This window comes from Molothrus ater, chromosome 3, assembly GCF_012460135.2.
Source record: "Molothrus ater isolate BHLD 08-10-18 breed brown headed cowbird chromosome 3, BPBGC_Mater_1.1, whole genome shotgun sequence".
Lineage (NCBI taxonomy): Eukaryota > Metazoa > Chordata > Aves > Passeriformes > Icteridae > Molothrus > Molothrus ater.
Genome location: NC_050480.2, coordinates 43,332,823 through 43,359,827, shown reverse-complemented (window position 1 = coordinate 43,359,827; position 27,005 = coordinate 43,332,823). Strand labels below are relative to the sequence as shown.

The 27,005-nt window shown below is 41.7% G+C and overlaps 2 protein-coding genes across 2 annotated transcripts in view; one reads left to right on the top strand and one right to left on the bottom strand.

The window, feature by feature from the left end:
• MAP3K21 (mitogen-activated protein kinase kinase kinase 21) overlaps positions 1-20,714 on the bottom strand; it is a 40,967-nt gene extending 20,253 nt beyond the window's left edge. Inside the window, exons 1-2 of the mRNA XM_036380828.1 lie at positions 19,950-20,714; positions 2,449-2,629 (exon numbers count right to left, since the gene is read on the bottom strand). Of these exons, the coding sequence (XP_036236721.1) occupies positions 2,449-2,629; positions 19,950-20,685 (917 nt within the window). The 5' untranslated portion in view covers positions 20,686-20,714. The remainder of the gene's footprint in view (positions 1-2,448; positions 2,630-19,949) is intronic.
• Positions 20,715-25,488: 4,774 nt separating this feature from the next.
• Positions 25,489-27,005, top strand: part of PCNX2 (pecanex 2) — a 151,371-nt gene continuing 149,854 nt past the window's right edge. Inside the window, 1 exon segment of the mRNA XM_054514349.1 lies at positions 25,489-25,656. Coding sequence (XP_054370324.1) covers positions 25,504-25,656 — 153 coding nt within the window. The 5' untranslated portion in view covers positions 25,489-25,503.

The following is a 27,005-nucleotide window of genomic DNA, read 5'->3' as shown; positions in this document are numbered from 1 at the left end:
TTAAGCCTTACTACATCTCACTTCAGTGAAAACTTGCTGATTTTACATACTTTAGGAGCTGAAAATCTGAAGGTAAGGTTCTCAAAGTTTATTTTACTCTACAATCCATCTTCTAGAGCAGGGGTTACTAAGTCCTGCTACATGAATCACTTCAAATTTATACAGATGTTCCAGGCAAAAGCAACTGCTAATTCTGCTTTACAGTAGATGCTTCCTGGCTTTGCCAAGGGCTTGTACAACCAGGACACACATTACTCTAAAGACCATTGCTGAAGAACACCATCAGCACTTGGAAATCCGTGGGCATATTTGCATTTTCAGGCTCCACACAAAACCAATACTGACACACCACTCAGAATTGTGTGATGATTCATGGAAGGGTAGGGTTGGAAGAGTAGAATTCTTGTTTGGGAATTTGGAAGCATGCGCCAGAGTAAAATAAATAGAGTAGCTGAAGCTCCGGTCTGGAAAGCAAAAGGATACACGTGCAGGGCCTGGAAAGCACTAGCTCTGCTATCTAGGATGACACCTGAGAACATACAGCCTGGAAGGCTCTGCATGAAAATACTCCCACAACATTTCCAAGCACTGGCAGATTCTGGAAGACTAACTGGAAGTGTAAGTTGCCTCAACTTGAGCAGCCTCGATTGCTCTCTTATTTCCTAATAGGAGGTCTGCAGATTTCATTCAGAGCCTCAGCACTCAGTATCTGTAACTGAGATTTAGAAATTTGCTGAAACATACTGTGTTCCTGTCTTAGAGAGACCCATATACTTAAATTGGTAACCTGAAGGCTTTTTAAAACAAAAACCACTCCTGTAACCACGATATTCTTTATTTGCTTTTCTTTTAAAGAAAGAGTAAAGATAAGCAACAGAATAGATCAAGGTGCAGTGAGCAGAAAATGTTTAGAAGCTAAGAAGGTCTAAACTATACTGCAAAACACAGCCTTTCTACTTAAAAACCTCTCCTGTTAGACTTCCATCATTGAACTAAATACTTACATTTTTACAAGAGAGGCGTGCAGAAGAGAAGGCGAAGAAGAGAAATACTGTAGGTTCCAAAAATGTAAACTAATGTTGCAGCAGAATATAAAATAATTGCACCAAAGCATACCCCCTCAGATACCTAAAATCACAGCAACAAGACTGGACAGGACCTGTAATTAAGCATGGAATACAGCTGATTAGGGAAACGCCTACACCCAACCTCCATCCCGCAAAAGAAAAAAAAAAAAAGAAAAAAGTAAGAAAGAATGGAAAAAACCAAAAAAAGAATGAGGCTAAAGATGCTTCCCAACTGGGCATCAACTGAGACTAATGCAAACAGAATTGGTTCCAGAGACAAGACAAATGAGTGCCACAAAACAGCAGTGCAGATACAGAATCACCACGAGAATACCAAAAGTATTACTTCATGCTGTAGAATAACATGCATTTAAGCAAAACAGAACCCTATTTAAGAATTATACAATCCAGAACATGCATAAAGCAGCAGGAGAAAACAGATTAAAGTCCTCCTCTCCTTCCCCGAACAGCTATCTTGGACCCTTCAGAGCAAACATAGCAAAAAGAAAGGAAATGCAGACTTTTCAAGGTGGGGCACAGCAGCTTTTAGAGCCTCTTGTGCAATCACTGCTTTTCTGCACTCACAAACCAGAACTAAATTAAAATTAAAGTTTAAATTACCTTTCTACACTACATGTATCCCACACTACACCACTCAAAAATAGAATCAGTAGTGAGAGCCATATTATTTATATTATCCACAATAACATCTTAAATGAGAAATTCACAAATTAACACAGGACATTTCCCACCTTTAAAATTAGAGAGCAAGTTAAAACAAATTTGTGCTGAATATACTTTCCTTAATCCAGCTACTGGAAGCAAAATCTCTGTAAATGTAGAAGCTTCAACCTAGTATTAACTTTTACACACAACCACATTCCAGATTCCTAAAAACAGCATTAATTCAAATTAACACTTGGCAAAGTTCTGGTTTGAACCTTATTATTTATCAGTCATATAAGGCAATAATTGGTTGGTCCCATTTTTAAACAGATTGAGAGTTTTCAGACATCTAATATAAAATAAACCTACCAAAAAGAGATCAATCATACAATAATGTATCAAGAGCATCCAGTTATTTATATTAAGACTCCAGAGAAACACTTGGGTATATTAACTAACAAATATTTTAACAGCTTCTCTTAATGAGAGCTTGCTTTAAAAAAAAAATTCTTTGTTTTCCCTCTTCTGCCCCCAGTTTGTAAATAATGGATAATAAAAGGTATAACAACTGAAGTAGATACTTTAAAATGTGTTTGTTTCTTAGAAGAGCTAAGCCATATGTTGAGGCAATAACCTAGCAAACCACCAAAAAAATTCTGTCAAAACCCTCAACACAGTTCCACTGAACATGGTCTTCAGCAGAAAAACTTCTTACCTCCAAATATCACTGCCTTTAGAAAACATGGAGGACTTGATAACTTCTGGAGCCATCCATGCATAAGTTCCTGCTGCACTCATTTTGGTTGTTCTGTGCCACTCTCTAGCCAGACCAAAGTCTGTAATCTTCAGAGTTTTATTACAAATGTCATCATGCTCCATCTTCTCCAGCAATAAAACTGCAAAAGATAGAGTTTGTAAATTAATGGAATGGCAATAAAAAAAATACATTTCTGTTATTAATTTCACATACAACTTGTATTGCACAGATAATTGTCTACTTTTAGTGTTGAGAAAATATTATTGCAACTTTTATCTGCATGAAAATGTTTTTTGATAATTTTAAGCTATTCCAAGCTACAGAAGCAAGAAACATCTACAGTGTCATGAGCTTTTTACGCAGGAGCATATATTATTATGCTAAAAATATATATTAAAATAAATTATTATTTTTATGTAGGAGCATATATTAAATTAGCACAAAAAGTACACTGGAGATGGAAAGTAAATCAGATAATTTAAGTCAGCCCAAAATCCTAATAATCCCAGATGATGACAGACTGTCACAAAATTATCCACTTTGCAACAAGATTCTGGAATAATAAAACCAGAAGCAGTAGTAAACAAAAAACAAATGTTAAGAATTCTTATAAAAGAATAATAAAACAAAGCAGTATTATGTCACAGTATAAAATCCATCCTTAATAGTGCACTCCATCCTGGCCCCTACTCATCTCTGAAAGCCTGTAACAACTGAAAGAGGCGACAGGATGGACACGAGCAGGGTACTCAAAACAACATAACCACAGCTACAAGGAATGGTTAATAGACAAGAAGCCTTTTCCTAGCATTCCCCTAGGAAAAGAAACATTTACAAACAAAAATCTATATAACAATGCCTTGTTAATGAAGAAAACTAGACATAATAATTGTTTAAAGTTTCTCACTACATGAAATGGACACCACTGGGTAAAACTAGCAGATGAGAATCAAACACGTGTCAGTCGTTCACACAACACACAGGTGAACTTTGCAGCAAGATTCTGAACTTTGGAATTCTTGGCATGGTATGTGAATATTATTATTTATCATCGATTTAAAAAGCATCTCCACAAATTCACACAAGTCAACTTGATATAGGGAATTTATATCAAAAAAAGTTCATTTAGTTTCATGAAATCCCTGGGCCACAAATCAGAACAAAGTTGGGAAACTATATGCCAGGGAAATTAGTTTGCCTTAGGAGTTCCCTGCTGGCAACAGGCCACTGGACTTGGATCCAGTCCCTTCTACATTATACACACTGCACCTTCATGAATGTTAAGGAGTAAGTTATCCTTTTTTTGCTGTTGCATCCTACAGTGCCTGACTTGTTCATGAGACATTATTGACAGAGTTGTAGCACCTCTTCAGGAAACAGTGTTACAAGAATAGAAGTAGGTAATTGTGTTAGAGCTCACAAGCAGGGAGATAACTGATGGAAAGGAATCAAAATTTTAATGCACCATAATTTAAATTCCATATTCAGTTCCTCTGTCACTGTTTGAGAGAGCAACTGTCAGTTTTAACTTTCTGTTAAAATGATCTCCTGGGACAAAGACCAAGAATTAAACTATATGTAAGAAGCATAAATATGTGGTTTCTACCTGTACGTAGAGCAAAACACAGTACAGGAAACCCATTAACAAAAAAGCAGACAAAGACTTGCCCTCCTTACAGAAGAAAAACTGATGACCTCGCACTTGCAGTTGAAAGAAATAATTCTTACTAGCAGAGATTAACTCTTACAAATATTTCAAAAATTACATCAAATCCAGATAAAAGGAAAAGAACCCACATTCCTTTTCCAATAAGCTTCTTAACAGAGCAAGAAAAATGAAGGCCAAAATGGTAGAGACAAACCAAGAGCTCACCAATGAGAACCACCAGAACAGGTTAAATTCATGCAAGTTTTTATACTTTTATACTTGAAACAAAGACCTATTGTTTGCTGTTCTATTTCAAACATGTTCAGCAGAATTCCTGACATTCCTTGTCAGTCAATGTGACCGAAACCAAAAACAGTCAGTCTTGCAAAAGGTAATAACTGGCACGTGACCAAGTTTCATCCTACAAAGGGACAACATTTCTTAGCAGTTCAAACTTCCCTTTCCGGCTGGTAGCCAGGCAAACAATACCACACACACACTGCTTAGCAGCTGGGCAGTAAAAATGCTCAGCATAGCTGAGTAGCACTCTGTAAGAGCTTACCTTGGAGTAGCCTAGCAACCTTCACTATAGCATCTTTCTGCCTCTTCCAGAGCTTCCTGGCCCTTGCTGGTTGCTAACTGGGAGAAACTATTTTGTGATCACCAGTTTGCCCTCTTAAGTCAGCATCCTCCTTGCTCCCTTTTCCAAACCTTTAAATTGTCTTTTCTTGCTCCAATATATGTACAATGTTAAGTTGGGCAAGAGCCAGTTTAACACTTTTGGGTTTACTTCAATGTTTTTCAGACTTTTTATTTTCCATGAAGAATGAAGTTCACATTTACATTCTAGCTTTGCTCCTGGCAAGCACAGCCCAAAATATTTAGATGTGCAAAGACTATTTGAAAACAAAACCCACCAACACCCACAGATTAGATTAGGTATGCAGAAATGCAGGAAAATCCTATGTGCTTACTTATTTACATGTAAGTAGGACATAGGATAAGGATGTTTATCTAACACCCTGTTCATTTTTACATAAGCAAAACCAGATACTATGTTTCTGAATGATTCAAAATCGAAGGAGATAAAGTTTGGGCCAAGTCCTCTACCCTGGATCCTCACCCAAACATTCCAGCCAGAAATAAAAAAATGACCAAGTAGTCTAAGGTTGCATATGATTTCTACCAGCAACACCATTTTCAACTAAATTCTGAATTACTACATCTCTCTTTGTGACTCTATCTTTCAGCAATGAGATCAAGGGGAAAGCAAACTTATTAACATCACAGAGCAAAGTCTTGGGTGACATATAACAGGCACTCCTTGAATACATGAGACACTGCATGCCCAGAAATATTTACAGCAGGGCAACAAAGAGATGTTATTTTCAATAATTCCTGAAATATAAATTAATGAGTTAAAGATAAAAGCCAGGTAAGTCAGAGAGAAAAATGAAGTGCTGTGCAGTAAACTGGTATTAAAAGTGGTAGATAAGATACTTAGAATCATAAAGGTTGGAAAAAAACTCCAAGATCATCAAGTCCAACCTTTGACCAAACAGCACCATGTCAACTAAACCACAGCACTAAGTACCGCATCCACTTATTTCTGGAACATTTGCAGAGATGGTGACTCCACCACCTCCCTGGGCAGCACAGTCAGAAGGTAGTGCCCACTCTAAGAAAGAACTGACCATCATACTAAGATCAATCATAAAATCTATAGCTATAAGAAAGAGAAGGAGGAAGAAGAAATGCCTGGCTGTTCTGGCTAATGGAAAACTAGCAAGCTATATGTATGTAGCTGTGCAAGTAGTTCAATTCTAAAAGTCACTAAAGAAGGCTTAGTTCAGTAGAAACAGGGAGCAATCAATAGAATTTTACAAAGCATAACACCTCATATGAAATATTGAATGACTAAACCTGCACATGCATGTCCAATACCAGGAACTGAAGCAGACATAGAAAATAGAATAGTTAGGATCTAGTAATGTATTTTACATAGATAAAATCAGAAGAGCTTGTCCTTTTTGCTAGGCTAAACAAAGGTTTAGAGAAGTTATGAGAACAGAAGTTACCCGTACCTAACAACAGAATGCAGACCTACAGCACTGGTGCTCTTAACAACAAAATATTTTCCTAAGTGCTCTGGCTGGTCCATCTTACAGGTATACTTCTGATTAAACTCAGTTCTAGATCTGGAGTTATCAGAGTAAGGAATTTTATTGCCTCTTTTCTCCTATCCCCATTTCGGACCTCTGCAGTGTAAAGCAGAGTTCACTCCTCAAAAAAGAAGCAAGATCAAACACACATTCCTGTTAAACCTAATGGTCCCTGAAATACTACTGCCATTAATCTTTCTTGCTTTCTGCACTATCATTGTTATAGCTGGAATATTCTTCTACTGATCTAATGGCACAATGCAAATATTTCATGGTGTAACAGTATGCAGGTAAGATGTTTTGCACACTCTTAGAAACCAAAATCTAACACTTTGCCATGGAGCCAGCCAGTACTTCCCAAGTCTGTGCTCCTCTAATTAAAACAGACCCAGCAGCAATTCTTTGCCACACCACTACTGTTTCCATACAAGGTGATCTTAGTCAAGAAAGGCACAGAATTTAGGCTTGAAAAGGACACACAGGTTCCAGGAAAATTCCCTTCAAATGCTCCCAGTTGCCACTCCTTTTCCTGTGCCATTCCCATTCCATCAGTCCCATCTCCAAACTCTCCACACAGGCAGTAAAGCCCTTTTTGAGGTGAGCAAAATGTGAGATATACATAAAGTAGCAGACAAAGTCTGGTCAGAGTTGAACAACAACTGCATTCTCTGTTCATTTGAGCATGGGTTGAAATTTTTTGGGGAAAAGTTAAAAATAAGCAAGAGCCTACATATAGACCGATAAGCCAGAAATAATAGAACAGAGCACATTTAGACAAACCAGATTCTTGGGGGTGCACATCTGCCAAACTCAGGTACAGAATGACACCCCCCAGTGCTACTTTCAAGACTAAGCTGAAAGCCTAGAGAAGAACCAGAAGTACTAATTTAAATTGCAAGCACTTTGTTTAAAGCATAATTCTAATAAAAGGCTCACATTCCTGCCTCAGCTTCTCTCCTTTTTATTTGTTAAAATTAATATAATTTAAGAAGCAGTATTTACAGCAAGCCTGAGGGAGGCCTGGACAGACACTTTAGGAAAGACATTTAGAAAACCTGTACCTAGAACTAAGATCTTCAATGCTACTTTTTTAAAGCAGGTTATTTCCTACAGTGTTAGTTCTCTTTTTGATTCTAAGTACATATAGATTGTATTTCTCCAATCTTATCTAGCCAAAGTTCCCATTTAAGACAACACTTCAGGTGAATTTTTTTTTTTAAATCCAAAGACTTTGTACAGTTCAAGTCAATTTTATTGCATGAACAATGCATTCCAGTGTTTTCAGGTGACTTTTTTCAGTTACCATACATATGAAATAGTTAAGCAAAAAAGGTATTCTGAGAGAAGCCAAGGCAAAGGATGGAACACCTTTTCAGTAGTTGAAATGTACTGAATTCAAACTACCTTCTAACACTTAAACTTAAAAAATAATCATCCTGAAATAGTGAAAACCATTCTACCCCTCCTATCATCTTTGTACTTTCTATTATAGCCCCTTTATATTACCTATTTTGTTAGTACTAAAAATAAAACATTAAGCAACCTTATTTTCCCAAGTTAGTCAATTGCTACCAACCATTTCTTGCTACTTTATCTGCAGTTTGCTAAACCGGTGACTATCATAGGTTTTATAAATATAAGCTATTTAATACCACAGCTATTTAAGTTACTATGATTATAGGTGAGAATGCCTACATATCCACTACATTTACCACCAGTGATAAAGTCATTCTTAGAGAATACTATAGAGGAAAGAAAGTTCTTATGCTGTACAACTCTACTTGCAAATAGAAATTGTCCAGACAATGCTGCTACTGTCTCTGTTCCCCCTGCACCCAGTCAGTTCCCTCTTGAACTGTTTGCAAGCAAATCTGGTTCGTGTTAGTTCACTAAATCAACATGCAAAACCAGCAGGGTGACCCTGCATCTTTATATGGGGACTAATAGGCAGAAAAAAACCTTATTAAATGTTGTATATTCAATTAATGAAACACAATACCTTGTCCATATTAAGAGACCCACCTCCATCATTTGGAATTGTTAGTTGGCTCTGATTGTAATTGGAAATTAAAATGCCAACATTGCCTGTAGAAGCCACATCTAGGTTTTAAACTGCAGATTCATTACTACAGTGAAAAAAATTAGGTGTGCAAATTAAATATGTCAGTGAAAACATTAACTGATCAGAAGCTCTTCTGTCCATAAAAAAGCTGATACTTTTGCCCATGCAGCACCACTCCTTAAATACCTTCCTTTTCTCCCATGGGCTTTCAGGATGGGTTCTGCTATCTCTGTAGCTAGTATCTGTCAGATTGTGATTGTCTCACTGGATTAAGTTCAGAGGTCACCATCAGCAAGGGAATTCTATCCTTTAAACACTGATTACATATGCAGGAGACTTTTTTATTCTATGGATACTGTGCTGCTCTATTATCTATGTCCCTTTACAGCAGGAATAAAACGAGTTCTTAATTTTCACACTTACCTGAAAGGAGCACTTTGTTCTTAAATGCATTTCTCTTAAAAAAACCCAAAATAACCAACAGTCCAAAAAATGTACCTCAAAGGAGCCAACATATACTAAAAAAACAATTAAAAAAAAATCCTGAACAAAGTGCTCCCCATTGGAAAGCCAAAAGCCAAAACAAGACAAGACTTGACACAAAAAGTCCTTGACATCATGAACTGACAAATACACATCAACCTCATAAGAAAAGCACAGCCCACAGTAGGGTATGTGGCAAAAGAAAAGCACCAAAGGATAAGAATGACTAGCAGTCACCTGCCTTCTGAAGAAAATGGAGGGAGAAGGAAAGAGAGGAAAAGGGACAAGAGATTTCAACAGCTCCAACACACCTTGCATCACCATTTTTTGCTTCCCCTTCACATCTTTAATAACTATTATTAAAGCAACTTTGGGCAAATGGAAACTTGAGAGAAAGAAGCAGTTTTAACAAGTTATTGGCACAGACTACAGATGCTGCAAGTTACTTTACTGCATGCCATTTGTGCCTCACTTGCTCTTCAGATAGGTCTGTAATGCAAAACAGAATTTTCTATTGTGCTGTAAGAGGAAGTACTAGAGGTAACAAGCATTTATAATTAGACATTCAAATAATCATAATTTAAACACTAGATCAGCAGTAAATTCTGAAAAATGCAGGATTTGGATACTACATCAGCAAAAAATCAAAAGCGGACTGGACACAACATTCTAAAGTTCTCTTTAATAAAATATTAAACTTAACTCTCCTATTAAAAAACTAAATTTAAGAAAAAACAACCTCATTAAAGCAATTCCTCTGTAATTTCACAATTACATGGAAATCAGTCAATACTGAAACTTAGCTTTAAAACTCAAAACATTCAGTTCTGTTCTATCTACCAGGAACTCCCTCACTTGTTTGAAACAGCAATTACTTTCTTCGCTTGCTATTTTTAAAAGGCAACTCTGAAGGAAAAAAGCCCCAAAAATAGAAACAAAAAAAAGTGACCAAAACGGAGGCAGATGAGAAGGATAACAGTTAGGTTGTGAATTCTCGAGTTAGATAATGTTCTAGTTTCAAACTCAGCAGAATAAAGTGGCTCTGAATCCATTCCTTAAAGTATACCATCTTTTTTATAGAAGTGATTTATTTTTTTAAGGAACTTCATCCTAGTCTTAAAAAAACCCCCAAAATATAAGGCAAACTAAAGCTATTATGTTCAAACTGCATAAAAAGTCCTTGTCAATATATAATACATCAGGTACACTTTCCACCAAGAGAAACTTAGAGAAAACATTAATTTCCTGCCTACCCTGAATTTAAGACCTGGCCATTCCCTAAATCAATATATGTCATACAATATACAGAATTCAACAGACAAGGCAGATGAGGTTTATAATCTCACAAATGGCATCCAGTGGCAAGAGCTGGCAGATGTTACCTTCCTTCAGAACTAACAATTTAAGTTATCTATCATTAGTCAAATCACCTTTTCAATATTTTGTTTTGAAGCTATGAATATTTCATTCAAATTTGGCTCGGATTTATAGTTATTTTTTTGAAGTCAATAGAACATGACTCGATGCAGTTTGATATTTCAAGCTAATCAGAAGAATACACAGCTTCTGAGTACACGGAAGTATTTACATAGTTGGCATACTTTTCCTGATCATACCACATTACACGCCGTAATTATGAACTTCCTCGTTGCTTTATTTTTTGTGACTTATCTCAAGGTGCATTTGATGTGTTGAAATTAGAATATTTAATACAAAAAAGAGTCACATCAAAATGAAATAAAGTTTAATAGAAATACATAGATACATATCTAAAAAATTAAAAAGACATTCTACTTTTAAAGGTGACTTACTAGCAAAGCTGAAGTAAAGAGGTGTAGTCTGATGTCACAACCAAGACAGTAAGAATCTGCTGCCACTGAAATACTTAGCTTAACCTCCTCTTCATTGATTGCCCCTCACCCTCTACAGCTTTTTCCCCCCAGACTGAGTCTAGCAGCTGGGTAGTCTTGGGAGACTCAACCAGCCAGACAGCTCAGCAAGAAATGAAGCCTGCAAATAAACCAGCCTAGAGTAGTTTCCTGCTGAATCTCTCCAAAGCTTTAACCTGACCTACTGACTACACAGGCAGAGACTGAGATGTGTAGACTTGGCTGACAAGTGGGAGGTGGGTGGGGAAGCCTCCTCATGCAGCTACAGCTGCCCAAGGAAGCCATGTGGCACCTGTTGCAACAAGTGGGAAGTCAAGCAACAGAAACAGGTCAACCCTTTTACATCCAGTTTTAGTCAGAGATTTAAAGATGGATCCAGCTTTACTATGTTTTTTCCATTATAAAATCCTCTTTGACAAAATCTACTATTGGAAAGAACCCATTAAATAAACTGAAAAAAACCCTCCTGGGTCCCTTTGAAGATGCCAGCTGCTACGAATCCAAATTCTGGTTGTAGATACTTAGTCAGGTTTAGTCATTGAGTTAGAATCTCATCAGTTAACATGAAACATGAAACCAAATTTCTATGAGGAATCTTAATAGGTTACCCTTTATAAAGAATTTTTAGGTTGTTAGCTTATTTTATAAAAAATATTTGAAAGAGTTTTGCTGTTTTAACAACAAAAACAACCTGTTACCTACCAAACAAAGCAGAAAAAAAACAGACAATTTTTGAGTCCACTTTTTAAAAAAACACATTTAAATGCATTTTCAAGAACAGCAAAGTGAAAACACTTATTTTGAAATGAGAACTCTGCAAACTTGACAGTGCTGTCCTTCTCTTCAGAAGAGAAAATGAAAGGGAAAGCTGATTGTTTGTCTCAATAGTGTAACATTAAGCAATGAGTTAAAAAGTACAATATTTTTCCTTTCTACACAATACAGGGAAAAAAGAAAGCAATTAACTTCAGGAAGAACAGTGACATCTAATCCTAATAGAAAAGAAAATCAAAAAACTGCCTGAACATTCAGAACTAAAATATAACCAGTTCCAAGGGTTAACTTGTCCCATAATGAACCACAGCAATGAAGCATTTACTCCTACATTTTGGAGAGGGAGGGCCGTCTTATCAGCTCTGAGTTAATAGTACACCTGCCAAAACACAGATTTTAGTCACTGTGAAGAGAACAAAGAATGATTATGTAGCCAACACTGGCATGTCTAGGACTGATTTAACTGGAGCTATGACCCCCACCCCACACAAAAAAGGTTAAAGCTGGCAGGAAGCTCCAAGAAGGAAGAATACTTCTGTGGTGACATTATACATATATGTAATTTTTTCCAACTTTGCGTATTTAATCCATTAATTTAACATACAGTAAGAGGGTTAAAATTTAAACATCCACTTAATTTTCAGTGAGTGGACTGAGGTAGGCTCTTATTAACATGGTCAAAGCAAGATAAAAGTGATGAAAACATGTAGTTTAAAGCTGTCAATCCAGGAATGTAAGTTACACTAGTTGTTATTTTTGTACTGCTCATGAATATAGACAGGCAAGTAATTTGCTATTTATCTGTTTGTATCTATGTATCATCTGTATTTACATTTATTTCAATGTCCTAATTCTGCTTCTAATAAACAAAACAATCCCAAAGTTAAAAAAAAAAAAAAAGAAAAATATCTGCATTTTTAGAAGCATTATTACTGAAAGTTATTGAAACAAATTTTAATGCCTTAAATTTTAACAAATAATCAGAAATAAATTTCAAGGTCAGAAATTACCCTATGCTGCACCCACTCCTTGCAAATGTTTATCACACAAGGTCAGCCTGTTTCAGAACTTGCAACACTGAAGCAAGTTTAGAAGAAAGCTCATACTCAGTGGTAAGAAAACTCACGGATTGCAAACAAAAAGCCATTCTCTTCTAAGGTCAAACAAACCACAAAACAGCATTCAACATCCAAATACAGTTCAGTGATGTGTTACTTCTCTATTCTTTTGAGGTTGCAGAACATTTTCGTGGAACTTTTAATATTTGCTTACAGGGTCCAAAAACATGCCCTGTCCCTGCAGCTCCAATGGGGACGGGGGAATAATCTGTAACTGAAAACTCAGTTATATCTCAATTTCTTCTAATGTTTGGATAACACCAACAATGTCTAAAATAAACAAACTGCAAAGTGTGATTGAGATTAAGTACAATACCTCATTTAAGAAGTGCTATGTTCAGCAGTTAAAATTATTTTTCACTGTTTAGAGGAATGAACAAAATACTTATACAATTTTTATAACAGCTAATGGGAGTTGTTTAACTGTCTGTTTTTCTATTGGCCTTTGTGGAACTAGGTTGCTTGCTCAGTACAATTTTCAGAGGCAAAAAGGTATATGAGCCTATCTTTAGAGTACCAGCTTTAAAAAAAAATGAGCCAAATAATGCTTGGAGTCTTTAATACACAAATACTAAAAACACTCTAATCCAAAGTCCTACACTTCAATTTATAATGATACCCCAAAACAGAACTCTTTATCATCAAAAACAGTGAGCAAATAGAACATACAGACTAGAATGTGACTCCCACATTCTCCATGAAGAGGTCACCAGAAACCCTGGTGCAAATCAAAGTCCTTAAGAAACCTGCTAGGAATGAGTATAACACAAAGCAGAAAAAAAAAAAAAAAAAAGACAAGACAAAAACCAATCTTCCAAAAGTGGTAAACCAGATCACTTGGTGTTATACAATGACAGAACAAAGAGAGAGAGAAGAAAGACATGAAAAACCAAGTTAGATCCAGAGAAAGATCAAAGCAATATTATTCTGGACTAAATAATCCGACCTGTTACAGATGCGGTCTCAACACCAAATAAGAAACAACTCTCTACAGCTGTCAGATGGACATAGCTGGGAAAACATTAAAATGAAAGTCTGAATTTAAAATGTATTATAAATAGGGGTATTAAAAGTTCATGAGTTTTTAATTAATCAAATTACATATACCTAGTGTTTCAGCCTAGAGTCTTGTTTTCAGCATTAAGCACTACATGTAAATATACTTCAGCCTTGTTAAGTTTGACGGACTTTGTTCTAAATTAATGAGCAATTTTTTCCACCTGTTAGTGTCCAGACTTGAGACATAGAAAAACATCAAACAGAAGCAAATTTAGAAGATGGTAATTGAGGTGAAATAAATGGCTACTGCAGTTAAGTCTTCATCTTTAAACAAAACAACTGCTGGATATTATTCCTCCTCTGAAAGCTTAGACAGGACAATTATTGTGTTACAGAGCAGCAGTTCACAAAATTTCATTTGACGGATATTGTATTAAAATCATAATGTTTCTGAATATTATTTTTAAATGCTGAAACACATCCTTCAACTGGAAATTAGGCCTCTACAACATTTAAACACTGCAGTTATTTCTATGGTGGATTGAGACAATTGCAGCAACCAGTTACTCAAAATTGTTCTCTCTTGAATTCCAGTATCTTTCTGGACACAAACCACACAACATATTTATATACAACAAGCATATATATCAAGTGAATATTAAAACAGGTGCAACACATAACATTGTCTTTGATGAACTAGAAAAAGATAATACTCTAGCTCAAGGTTGCTAAGCATTTGATGTTCCCACAGAATTCAGCTAACCTTCAGGGCCTCTCAAAAAATAGAATCCCTATTTACATAGTTTGAGCACACATTAAATAATTAAAAAAAAAATACTGGGAGCAATTTTTCATGAAACACAGAACTCTTTCATGTGACATAAGGACATTCAAAAGAAAAACTTACTGGAATTCAATGGCATGCTAACTGTAAGTAGATCACAACCTTCAAAACAGGTACTGTTTCCCAAATTAATGAAATTTTGCAATCCTACTGATATTTGCATGAAGGTTTTTATTTTGGTTTTCTGTGGGTTTTTTTAAGAATACTTAACCAACAAGGTTATAAAAATCAGTGCTCCCTCCTGCATATCCACTTCCAGATGCTTCAGGATGTATGTTCTTAATGTTGCAATGCAGCAGCATTACTTTTACAGCAAAGCACAAGGCAGGGCTACTGCCTCTCAGAGATGGGATAGGAACCTGGTACACCTGGCATAATTTCTAACTTCATGTGATTTTTAAGTAATTAAGAACAATGTAAAGCATTTAAGTACCATAACTTCCTATATGAAGACAGCATGGAAAACTACAGCATACAGATTTTAAAATGCTAAATAACTTCTGGCCCACTATTCTACCTGACTGATATTTATCTAAGTGATACCACATTCTCAGAGACCTGATTCCTATGGGTTTTATAAAAATCGGTTGCCTTCTGGCAGAGGAACTTCAGTTAGTTCTGCCAGAAAAAACATCCACTCCCCTCCAGACCTCAGAGACAGCAGCCACCAGCAGCTCAGCAGCGAGCCAGGCACTACAAGCAGCGTCAAACCAATTACAGCATTTGCAGCATGCTACAGGAGGTGCCCAAGTCACTCAGCACTGGAGATGGGCACCTTGGGACAGCCAGGCTTAGCCCACCAGGGACACTGGAGATGTGGAAGCCAGTATGAGACTAAGTTCCACAAATGGGAGTGCCAAGAGGAGGAGACTGAGATGCAGAATACATCAGGTTCTTTAGTTTTGTTACTCCACAATAGGTGAGCAGTAATTGGCACAGTGCTGCTGACAGAAAAAAACTCCAATTTTCACTACCATGAGCGAGCATCTTGGAACTTTATTTTCAAAGAAAGTTATACTGAAGCTCAAATCTACTGAAAAACCATTTCTCATCTCTCTCAAAACTACCAAAGACAATTGTAATAGAATGTAATTTTGAATTCTCTTGGTAGCTGTACAAGATTCTGCATTTCAAACATTTAATAACAGATGTACTTGTGATGTGAACAAGTCTTAACCTCTTCAAAACAGTTAAGAGACAAATTATGCACCCTAGTGATTTCAGAATATATAATATCAGTTCAGAAAATGGCAGATAGGCTTAACTCTAGTTTCTTACTCTTCCTCTCCCTGAAGAGCAGCTAGCCTAAAGCTGCTATACAGACACGTTTGACAGAAAGCAGTTTTTATGAATTCTGGAAAACATCTCCACCTTATTTTAAAAGGTGTTTAATAAAAAATAATAAAAGGTGCATAACTTGAGCAATTCTGCTCCAAATTATGAGAATTTGTTCTTGCTTTTCACAAACTCCAGGACACCTTGCCTCATCAAAAGCAACTGATTCAACAAAACATATCACACTTCTTTTTAAGGTTTTAAAATCAAATGGTTTCTATTCTCTAACTGCTACTCATTATACTAGTTTGAAGAACATGACATTACAGTGGGTTGCCCTCTCCTATGTTTGATTCCTTCAGATTCCAAGTAGTCCTCATTAGCACTGTCACTTCCATGGCCTTATTCAACAATCCTTGAAACTCAAGCTGACCTCGACAATTTCAAAAAGCAAACTCAGTGCCCTTCACAGAGCTGAGGACTGCAAAGGACCCTGGATTGCTGGAGGAGCTGGTGAAAGCCACAGCAAACCAAACCCTTCTGGTCATATCCATCTATGACGAGTACAGAGCACTTTATCAGTACTGTGTTAGTACACTTAATCTACACATAACCAACTGTGTAATCATGGATAGGTCTACGCCATAAGCAAGATATTCTGAACTTATTCCAATGCTTCCAACAAGCACACAAGGCTGCTGTACTAGAGATAAAGTGCATTTTTTAATGGCAGAAGCAGTGCACAGTCTGAAATCAACCCCAGAATCACAAACTTCTGTTTTCTCTAGCCTTGACTTCAGAAAGTGAAAATGTGGCATACTCTAGCTGAACATATTACTAGCTTTCTTCAGGATAGAATAATCTGGGAAGGCTATGCTGAGCCCTTACACAACCACAGGTCTTATAACTAATAAAGTGTCCTTGCTCAGAAGCAAGAAATTTCATCCCCTCAGAGAAAAAAAGCTGCCCTTCCAAAGAGTCAGAAAAAAAGCTGAGATGTGGTAAAAAGACACACATAACTTATAATGTCTAGTCTTGTAGATGAATTCCTGTCATCTATTTCAAGTAAAACCTAATGTTTTTTCATAATCAGCAGACATGCTTAATCAAGAACAACTTCCTACCCAGAAGACAGAGTTAGAAATATTCAAGTATTTTCACAGTTTTTAAGACATCTCCTTTTCGGTTAAAGCATCAATTAATTCAGAATTCCTTTATTAACAATGATGGCTTGAACAAAATAGAATTTTCTTCCATGATTTTTATTAATATTTTAGATTAGGTAAAGTTCACCTCTTAATCTTTTCTTTTAGATTATTTCTTTAATCTATAAAGTGTATTGAGGAATGTAAGAACTGTTTATGAGAAGTTATCCTCAAAACAGGCCATGATATTTGTCAGTGAAACTTCTCATAACTTCAGTCATACAAAGTTTTATAAAGCACCCACAACTGGTAAGGCAACATTAGACATCATAGTTACTATGTTTCATTTAATCACATATATCTAAAGCTAAGTGTTCTTAACACTTTTGTTTTGTCGGCTTTTGAAATTTTATTTTACATGGACTCCAGAACTGAAGAAACTCTCTCTGCTGTTAATAAAACTCATGAGTTACACTTCACTTCCCTGTTCAGCCCTCAAAACCAAGTTTGTTAGTTTTCCTTTCTGATATGGAAAACCTTTGTTTACCTATTAATTTCCCTTACTCTGGCAGAAACACAAACCTTTTCCCCATCTCCCAAAAAGAGCCCATGAAAAAAGAGCATTCAAACCTAGATAGTCACTGCTATTAATAAAAGCTGGCTGCTCTCGCGGCTCTTCCATTTGTGGCACTTCTCCAGTCCTGTCAATCTGGCATCAGTGAAGCCACAACAGGTATGCTACAGAGATCCCAGCTCCATAAAACTGCACAGAGAGAAGTAACATGCTTGCCTTTGAGATGCTTGCTATTGCCTGCCAGCCACAAGCCCAGACACATACCTTTTCTGGATCAAATACACTGGTAGAAGGGGCTCCCTTTCCCAGCTGGAAAAATTAGTTCCCACCTACTTGCTGGGGAAATAGTTTGAAAAGCATTCCTTACCACATCATAATAAGGACAGTAATTTTTCCAATTTATTGTCTGAGGAAGAAAAAACATCCTTGTTAACAAAAATAACTAAGTTAGCACAAAACTGATACACTCATATACTACCTAGAGCTGCTTAAGGGCGAGCACTGAAGCACCACCAGCAGCAGTGCCTGGAAAGCAGCGAGGAGCAGGTGAGGAATGGGTGCTGCTGGACCCGTCTGGAGCTGCAGCCACTGCAGAACTGTTACTGTCCATGTCAAGCAAGTCGCTCACTCAACCCTGGCAGCATTCCACTCCCACTGTGCAAGACTGCAAAAGACTACAGAAATAGAATGAAGGGAAATCTTCGATGAATGGATGAGTTACCAGAGCAGGGGATACTGCCATGACTTGCAGTCATTTTAAATTGATGTTGTTGAGCAGTATATGGTACCAGCAGTGCACCACTGTCTTCCAACACTATAATTTAGGTGGATGATCAAGAGACATAATTCTATTTAGCATATTCAATACTTGTTCAAACTAAGAAATTTGTTTGAAGTATCTTGCTAAGATTAAGAAATACAGGTGAGAGATCTAACTAGCTCAAGTTAAGTGCATCTGCAACAGGAGTTAGTAATGGAAGCAGTGAATAGGCACCTAAGCTGAGGTTATAATCAGAATGATATTTTTTAAATGCTCTGCCATTACCCCTATAAGATGACAATGGTAATCAGTTCTCAGCAGTACTCACTCAGCTCACAGTGTTATGCTAAACCACAGGGCTATGAATTTATTTCAGACACAAACCTTGTCACTGTCATTTAACATGCTGCTAGCACGCAGCAGCCCACTCTAAGGAGAGCCACTAAGCACTCCAGGTGAAGCAGCTCATTCCTTACACAGCAGCAAACTAAAAGGGCACAAGCTGGCTACAGACTACTTGCTAGAAATAAAGGTGTTGGCTATGATGCTAAACGTCCAAGAGTTCACCACCCGTGCTACAAACAGAACCACAAACACAGCTGAGCTAGGTTGTTTCTTTATCAAGCAAATAGTGAAAGTATTCTCAGAACAGTCAGTCCCATGACTGAGCCTTGTCTTAACAGGCCATGCATGGTGACCTTCAAGACACACAGCCTCTTAAACAAAGTGCTTCAAACTTGAATGAAGCTTTTTTGTTTCTGCTGGACTACTTAAGGTCTCCTAACTGAAAAAAAAAAGACTAACACATTGCTGCACTTTTGGAACATTCAGAACAAAAAGTAAAGAGTTGAGACAGTTTCAGATATTTGTGGAAATGCACAGATTTCCACTTTCAGATCATCATTTCTAAACACAACTATAACGGCAAGCCACAAACACTCTATTCTAGTAATCCAGCTTTCCAAATGCACAGTGGTCAAAATCTTAGATGCTTCTGTATTGTCAGATGGACCAAGGAGCCATAAAGCACGAATTGAGCAACTCCCTCATTCCTGCAGGTGCATTTGCCCATGCCAAGGGATGAAAGCAAATCTGACATCTGAACAACAATGCTTCTACTGGTTTTAAGATACTTGTCTTTTCCACCTCAATGTTGGCTAAGTGGATAAATTTTATCAATGTTAAATGCATGCAGTGAAAACCAGAAACACATACGATTGTACGGCAGTGAAACAGAAGTGATACCCTTATTAAATCTTTTCTTTACAAGGCGATTGGTTCCTTGGGTTAGTTTTAAAAGCCAGGACCACACAACGCATCAGAGTAAATACAGCCTTGTAGATTTGCAATTGTGGTGGCTGCGCACAGAATTTTATCCCGCTCTCAGTGAGCTTCCCTCCGAGGGGCAGGACTTTGCGTGCGCTGAAGGTACCCCCGGTTCCTCCCGACCTTTCCACGAGTTCGGAGCCAGCTCACAGCCCGGCAAACCAACCTGCCGCTTGCCCAAGCTTCTGGCACCGGGTGCCCGAGTTGCGACATCCATTCCCCGGTGGAACAGGGCTCTCGGACGGAGCCCGTCCAGGCCCGGCCACCCGCCCCCGCACCGCGGCCAGCGCCGCCACGCCGGGACCCCCCGGGCCCCGCGGCCTATGGCGGGGACATCCCCCCGCCGTCGCCGTCCGAAGGTCCCTCGTCACCTCCCCCCCCCGGCCCGCCCGGGACTCACTGTTGCTCGACTTGAGGTCCCGGTGCAGGATGGGGACGATGGCCTCGTCGTGCAGGTAGAGCATGCCGCGGGCGATCTGCACCGCCCAGTTCACCAAGATGTGCGGGGGGATGCGGCGGCCCCCGCGGGCGGCCGCGGCCCCGGGGGCGGCGGCCAGGGCCCTGTTGAGGGATCCGCCGCGGGCGAACTCCATGACGAGGCAGAGGTTGGGCTCCCGCAGGCAGACCCCGTGCAGGGCGATGATGTTGGGGTGCCGCAGCATGGAGAAGAGCTTGGCCTCCTGCCGCACGCTCTCCGCCGTGGCCGTGATGTCCTCGTCGGGGTCCTGCCGTGCCGCCTTCACGGCCACCTCGCGGCCCCGCCAGGTGGCCCGGTACACCTTCCCGAAGCCCCCCACGCCGATGATCTCCTGCAGCTCCAGGTGCTGGAAGTCGATCTCCGTTAGGCTCCCCGCGGGGTCCCCCAGCCCGCCGCCCCCCGCCGCCGCTCCACCGCGGGGCTGGCGGGTCACGTAGTTGGCCGGGAAGATGCCGAGGCGGTGGCGGATCTTCCCCGCCCACCAGCCGTCGTCGCCGGACACCGCCGCGTCCTGCGACAGGACCTCCACCACGTCCCCTCGCCGCAGGCTCAGCTCGTCCTCGCCGCTCGCCTCGTAGTCGTACAGCGCCGTCCACAGCGGGCACGGAGCCCCGCTGCCACCGGCGGACGCCGCCGCCCCGGCGCCCGGCAGAGCCATGGCAGCGACCTCAGCCCCGGCGGCCACCAGCAGCAGGGCCGCCGACGCGGGAGCACCCGCCCGGCCGCATCCTCACCTGCCGCCGCCGCCGAGCGGGAGCCGCGGGAGGGGAGGGCGGGGCGCGGGCAGGGGCGGGGCCGCCCGGCCCGGTCGTCGCCGCCGCCGCCGCGGGGCTCCAGTGGGGAGAGCGCAGGCGCGCGCGGGAAAGGCGGGGAGGGCAGCGCCGGTGCCCCGCGCCCGCCCGCCCGTGCCCGCCCATTGGCCGCCCGAGTCACGTGGCGCGGGGCGCGGCGGGCGGAGGGGCCGGTGTGGTCCGGGGGACGGGGCTGAGGGAGCCGTGCCCCCGCTTCTGTCCCTCGGGGGCTGCAGACCGGGCTGGGGGCTTGTGCCTCCACCGCAGCTTGCTCTCTCCTTCCTTGTTCCTTTGGAGCGAACCCCAAGCGGGTTCTGAAGTAACCGAGCCTCCTCGGTTCGTGCTTGTTCCGCCACCTGCTTCCGCCGCTCGTGGGCTCTCACAGAACGGGTCAGGTTGGACCCACAGTGGGGTCACCTGTTCCAAACTCCTTTGCTCAAGCAGTTTCATCCTAGAGCACATGGCACAGGATTGAGGCCAAGTGGTTCTTAAACATGTCCAATAAGGGTGATTCCACGACCTCTCTGGACAATCTGTTCCAGTATCCAGTCAGCCTCCCGGTAAAGCATTTCTTCCTCATATCCAGGTGGAACTTGCTGTGCATCAGTTTCTGCCTGTTGCCTCTTGTCCTATTGCTCAGCCCCACTGAGAAGAGCCTGGCTCTTGGCACCTCCCTTTAGATACTCATAGACATGGATGAGGTCCCTGTCTATCTCAGTCATCTCTGCTCGAGGTCCAGCTCCCACAGCCTGTCCTTGTGAGAGATGCTCCAGGCCCGTAATTACCTTTGCTGCCCTCCTCTGGACCCACTCCAACTCTCCCCTGCTCACCACCCTGTCCATGCAGGGGCTGAGAGTCCCAGCCCTGTGTGGTGTGATCACACAATCCTTTCAATTAAGAGGTTGCCTGAAAACAGCAAAATGCAGTGTCTGTGCTATTTCTGGGTAAAGATTCTCCTGGCTTTAAGTGGAAAAATTGTATCACTTTCTAAACTAGAGTTGTCGTTTCCTTGGAAGTTGGAGGGAAGTGTGTGGGCTGGGGACGCCCTCCCGTCTCGCCAGAGTAGTGGGAAACAGTGGTTCAAAGTGGAAGGAAATGAGTTTTCATGCCAGGAGCCAATCACTGTGCTGTGGGACCTGTGGTTATGGATGTGGCTGCTGCCAGCAGAGGCCCTGAGGAGGACAGTAAAGGCTTGGGAAAGGTGCAAAAACTGCAGTGCTGGTTTGAATAACCTGGTGTGATGAACACTCAATGTTTTGCACAAAACCTTACATTCAGAGCACTGTACATCTCTACATAAATGCAAAATTTGCAGCTGGATACCACAGAACTAAGGTTTGTACACAAAGACAGTAATTTTAAAAAAATTAAAATTACAGTATTCAAAAATCATAAATTCTTGTTTACCTCACTGTATTTATAGTTATACACAATGCAAAAATACAATTATGCTAAAGTGACTTACTGAACCACATTAACCAAAAAGAAAGAATGCAGAACCAGCATGTCTATCAAGTCTTCTCCCATTTCCTTTAATATAACATTGCCTTGCAGCTATTCAGAGAGGTAATTACAAGCCTTTCCCTTATCTGCATATTTGCCTTATTATAGAAGCCATAGAGTATGTTGTAATACAAGCGTTCTGCCACACAAATTCCACCTTGTACTTTGTTATCTAAAAGAATCTGCAGGAACTAATTAAGTGTGGAATGTTTTGGGTCAGACAAGGTATTGGTTGCAGTACAGTGAAATGTTTAAATATTTATCTAGAGCTATTATTCCAAAATTTGCTTTCTGAAGTGCCACTATCCACTAGCAATCGCTGCACTCAGGTTAGACTTTGTTCAGTGTTTCTTCCGCACCCAGTGCTCCAGGATCTTGCTGTATAGTTGCTGTTCCTAGGAGTTCAAATAATGGAAATGTTGTGACCCAAAACAGTGTGAAGTGCCCTTAACTTTCCTGACGGCACCACCTAGTGGAGTTAGCGGTTCAAAGAGCGGCGTACAGATGGCTCAAACCCTCTCTGGCATGTCTGTTGAGAAAAGAGGTCCCTTTTTTCATCTCTGGCACTCCTGCAACTGTGTAGCTACAATACTGTGCATCTACGTTGTGTCCAGAACACATATCCTGAAACCTGGAAATTACAGGAACCCTTCATAACTGCAAGTATCCTTACACCAAAAAAAACCCCAAAACTTGGTGTCAGCATTATCCAAAGATGAGGCAGAGTTGAAAGATTTGAGTGATATGTGGACAAGGTCATGGTTTAACGCCAGTGAGCAGCCAAGCCCGACGCAGGCACTCACTCACTCCCCCACCAGCGAGATCGAGGAGAGAATTAGAAGAGTAAAAATGAGAAAACTTGTGGGTTGAGATAAGACAGTTTTATAGCGAAAGGAAAGCCACACTCACAAGCAAAACAAAACAAGGAATTAATTCACCACTTTCCATGGGCAGGCAGGTGTTCAGCCACCTCCAGGAGATCGGGGCCCCATCACATGTAATAGTTACTTGGGAAGACAAGTAACAAAGACACTATCACTCCAAATGTCCCCCTCTTCCCCCTTCTTCCCCCCACTTTATATACTGAGCCTGATGGTCTAGAATATCCCTTTGGGCAGTTTCAGTCACCTGTCCTGTCCTGTCTGTGCTCCCTCCCAGTTTTTCTTTTTTGTGCCAACTCACTGGCAGGACACGAGACACAAAAAGATTTAAGACAAACATAGCAACAACCAAAATATCACCATGTTACTAACAGTATTCTCAGATGGAATGCAAAACACGGCACTGTACCAGCTACTGAGAAGAGAACTGACTCTATCCCAGCCAAAACCAGGACAAGTCAACCTAATATCAATTGCAGTCTGCATTATCTAGGCCTTCCACATCTTAACCTACAAGAGTTAGAGTCTCAAAAAACAGAAGAGAGGAGGTTTTGAAGAAGCTTTCTATTTGCACCCTACTTTACCCACCTTTCTATTATGGAGCTGTGCATGTGAACAAAATTATTTGCTAGTCTACCTGTGGGAAAATGATTTCAGTAGTTTCTGAAACTTAACATTTTTAGTTATCATACATCAAAAACATTATTCATAGCTGCATATTGCACTTGATTCAATCATTACAAATGGTTTAATAAACTTGTCATCTTTGAAAAGAACCTGCAAAGGATAAAAAAAAGTTCACTCAACAAGGCAGAAGTTTGGGCAGGATATGTTTACAGGAGTAGCACATGAGGCATGGCCAGGACTGTGCCTCCTTCATACAGCTCAGGAAACATCCCGAGGTCACACTGAAGAAGTACTCAAGCCACAAGGCTGTAGATCCTTAGGCATTTAATGGTGGCAGTGCTGCTGAGGGAGACGATGCCATTCCTCCCCTGCTCCCAACCACTTGTTCACAGTGCTGTATCATCCCTCCCATCAGGCCAAAACTAGCATGGCCACATCACCTGAGACATCAGGAAGAAAGCTGAGGTATGTGGTTCATGAGCTCACAATTACTATAATAGCACCTGTGGTTTCTTACCTTTGTCAAAAAATTCCACACAAAGCACAGCAGAATGGCATGTTTGGTCTGTGAAACTGTAGCCACAGTCAGGAACAATTGAAATAGGGTAAATTTGGTGATGTGCAAGATGATAGATGTATCCATTACGTATAAGCATCCTTCACAAAATTGACTGTAATAAAGGTCCATACATATGGAGCAGTCCCTAGAAGGGGTCGGCGAGACACTTAAAATTGAATTTCACGGCTGTTTCCTGATGGTCGGGGATGGGAGGTGGCAAACATCGTGTGTGGTCAGTCCTGGTGTTCACAACCCACCTTTCACCCCTTCCTTTGGGGGCGTCCCATAAGAATATACTTGATATCTTTATGCCTCGTTCTTCACCGACTTTAGTCTCCCCTGCCCAAGGCTTCCACTCAGCTCCATCGCCTCTTCAGCCCCTCTCCCTCACTTCGCCTGAGCTTCCTCCAACCCGCCCCTACCTCCTCACTCCGCTAGTATGGTCAGCTGCATGAAACGCTTCAACGAAGGCAGATTGAGTTTTTCCCTAAATCCATTCTTGAAAGAATACGAATGTTTCTTTTTGAGGAATTTCCCCCCATCCCACCCAAAACACATATCAAGTCTACGCAGAACGGGTGACACCGAAGTTGGGCAGAGCTCGCAGATCGGAAACTCGTGATGTATCGGGCAGGATCACTGAGAACCCGGCGCTGGGGGAGTGGCCGACGAGGCGCGCAGCCCAGCTGGCGGCCGCCGGGGCAGCCCCCGTGCCGCGCTTTTTCTGCACCTGCGAGCGCACCTCGCGGTGCCCGGGGCGGGACGCGGCCGTGACGGACACCCCCGCGCCAGAACCGCCCTCCCTCCGCCGCCGCTCGCCTCGGCCCCGCTCCGCCCCGCGGCCTCCGAGCGCTGCCGCCGCTCCCGGCAGCCGGGCGCGGACCCCGGTGTGGCGGCGGCCCCGGCCCCGCGGCGGGGCAGAGCGGGCGCGGTGCCCGGCGGGGGGCGGCCCGTGACGGCGCCCTCCCGGCGGCGGCGGCGGCGGCGGCGGCCGGGGTGGGGCGGGCGGGATGCTCGGCGTCGCGGGGCACCATGGGAGAATCCGCGGGCGCCCGGCATGGCGGCGGCGGCGGCGGGCGGCTGAGGGGCGGCGGTGGCGGCGGCGGGGGGCGGCCATGGTGTCGCCGGCGGCGCGGCTGGTGGGGCAGGGCGTGTGGGCGGCGCTGACCGGGGGCTGGTACCACGACCCGGAGCAGGGCGCCTTCACCAACAGCTGTCACCTCTATCTGTGGCTGTTCCTGCTGACGCTGCCCATGGCCCTGCACCTGGTGAGAGGGGCTGGCTCGGGGCGGCGGGCGGGCGGCACCGGGCCGGGGCGGGAGCCGCGGGCCCCGGCCCACAGGCGGCAGCGGCGGCGAGGGCGTGTGCGCTCAGCCGGCTGTAAACTGCCCTCGGGGGCCTTAAATGTTGGGCATTCTGGGCTTTGCCTGGGGGTTTTGTGTCTAAAGGTTAACGGGGTGAGTCCGCCGGCTGCGCTAGGCAGGGGCCGGATCCTTAGCCCTGCCGAAGGAGTTGGGTAGGGGTGCAGCGCTGGCCTCTGCAAGTGCTGAATGACCGTGACGACGTTTGTTCAAAAATCTCTTTGGGAGACAGGTGTTTTGGTTTTGTTTTTTTAAAGTTTGATCCAGTCTTACCCACTGAGAAGGGTAACTAAATGGAAAAATCCAGATACCGTGTAATTAATACGCCTTGCTGAATGTCACTGGTGAATCACATGGCTTTTTGTGACATGCAGCTCCCTTTGTGCTGAAATTTAAACTTTGCAAGTGAATAATGACTAGAGTTTGTTTGCTGGACTTTAAGATTTATTTTCCTGAAAAGCTTGAAACTTTTGCTCTTGTTTTTGTGTGCTTTCCTACTGTGTGAGAAAAGCTTAAAGTGTGCTGGATCAACGAATCTATTTTGGTGTGTCCTTCAGTGATTATAGGGTAATATTGCTTCCGTTAGAAGCAGTTTCCATCCATTTGGTTCCTGGAGTGACTCAACTAAATTCTCAACTTCTAAATAGGTTTCTTCACCCTACATGGTCAGATATGGGCCTGATTATCAAAAGCAAAGAGCATTTATGACTCCCCCTGCAATTCCAGTGGAAAGCAAATCTTGTATTTTTAAGCGTGAATAGGTGTTGGATTTTCTGGCATGGATTGCAGTGAATTCCTGAAAGAATGGCTCATGGAGTTAATGAACCAGAATAACAATGTGCTTTCTTCTGATTGATTGCATATTTCCTATGCAAACTAGCAAGTTGTAGGATTGTCTTGCATTGTAGATTTGCTGTCCAAGTCATAAATGTGATTTAAAAGGAAAAAGAATTGAAGGCTAACTTTTTTTAGTTGAAAGAAGTATGTATCTGGAAAGATTCCTTGTGGGAAACTTCTGAAGTGAAGAAGGTGTGGGGGTGGTACAAAAGAACACTGGACTCTAGGTCAGAGCTAAGCTAGAAGTCATTTTTTAAAGGGGAGAAATGTAACTTATCTAGTGAAATCTCTTGGGCATCATCTTTGCTTACCTAGATGGACTTGCTTTTTCTGCAGACTGACTGACTTTCTGATGAATCATCTGGTTAAATGCAGGACTTGTGTTCTTGAGCTAATATATTGCTATGGGAATTCTTTGT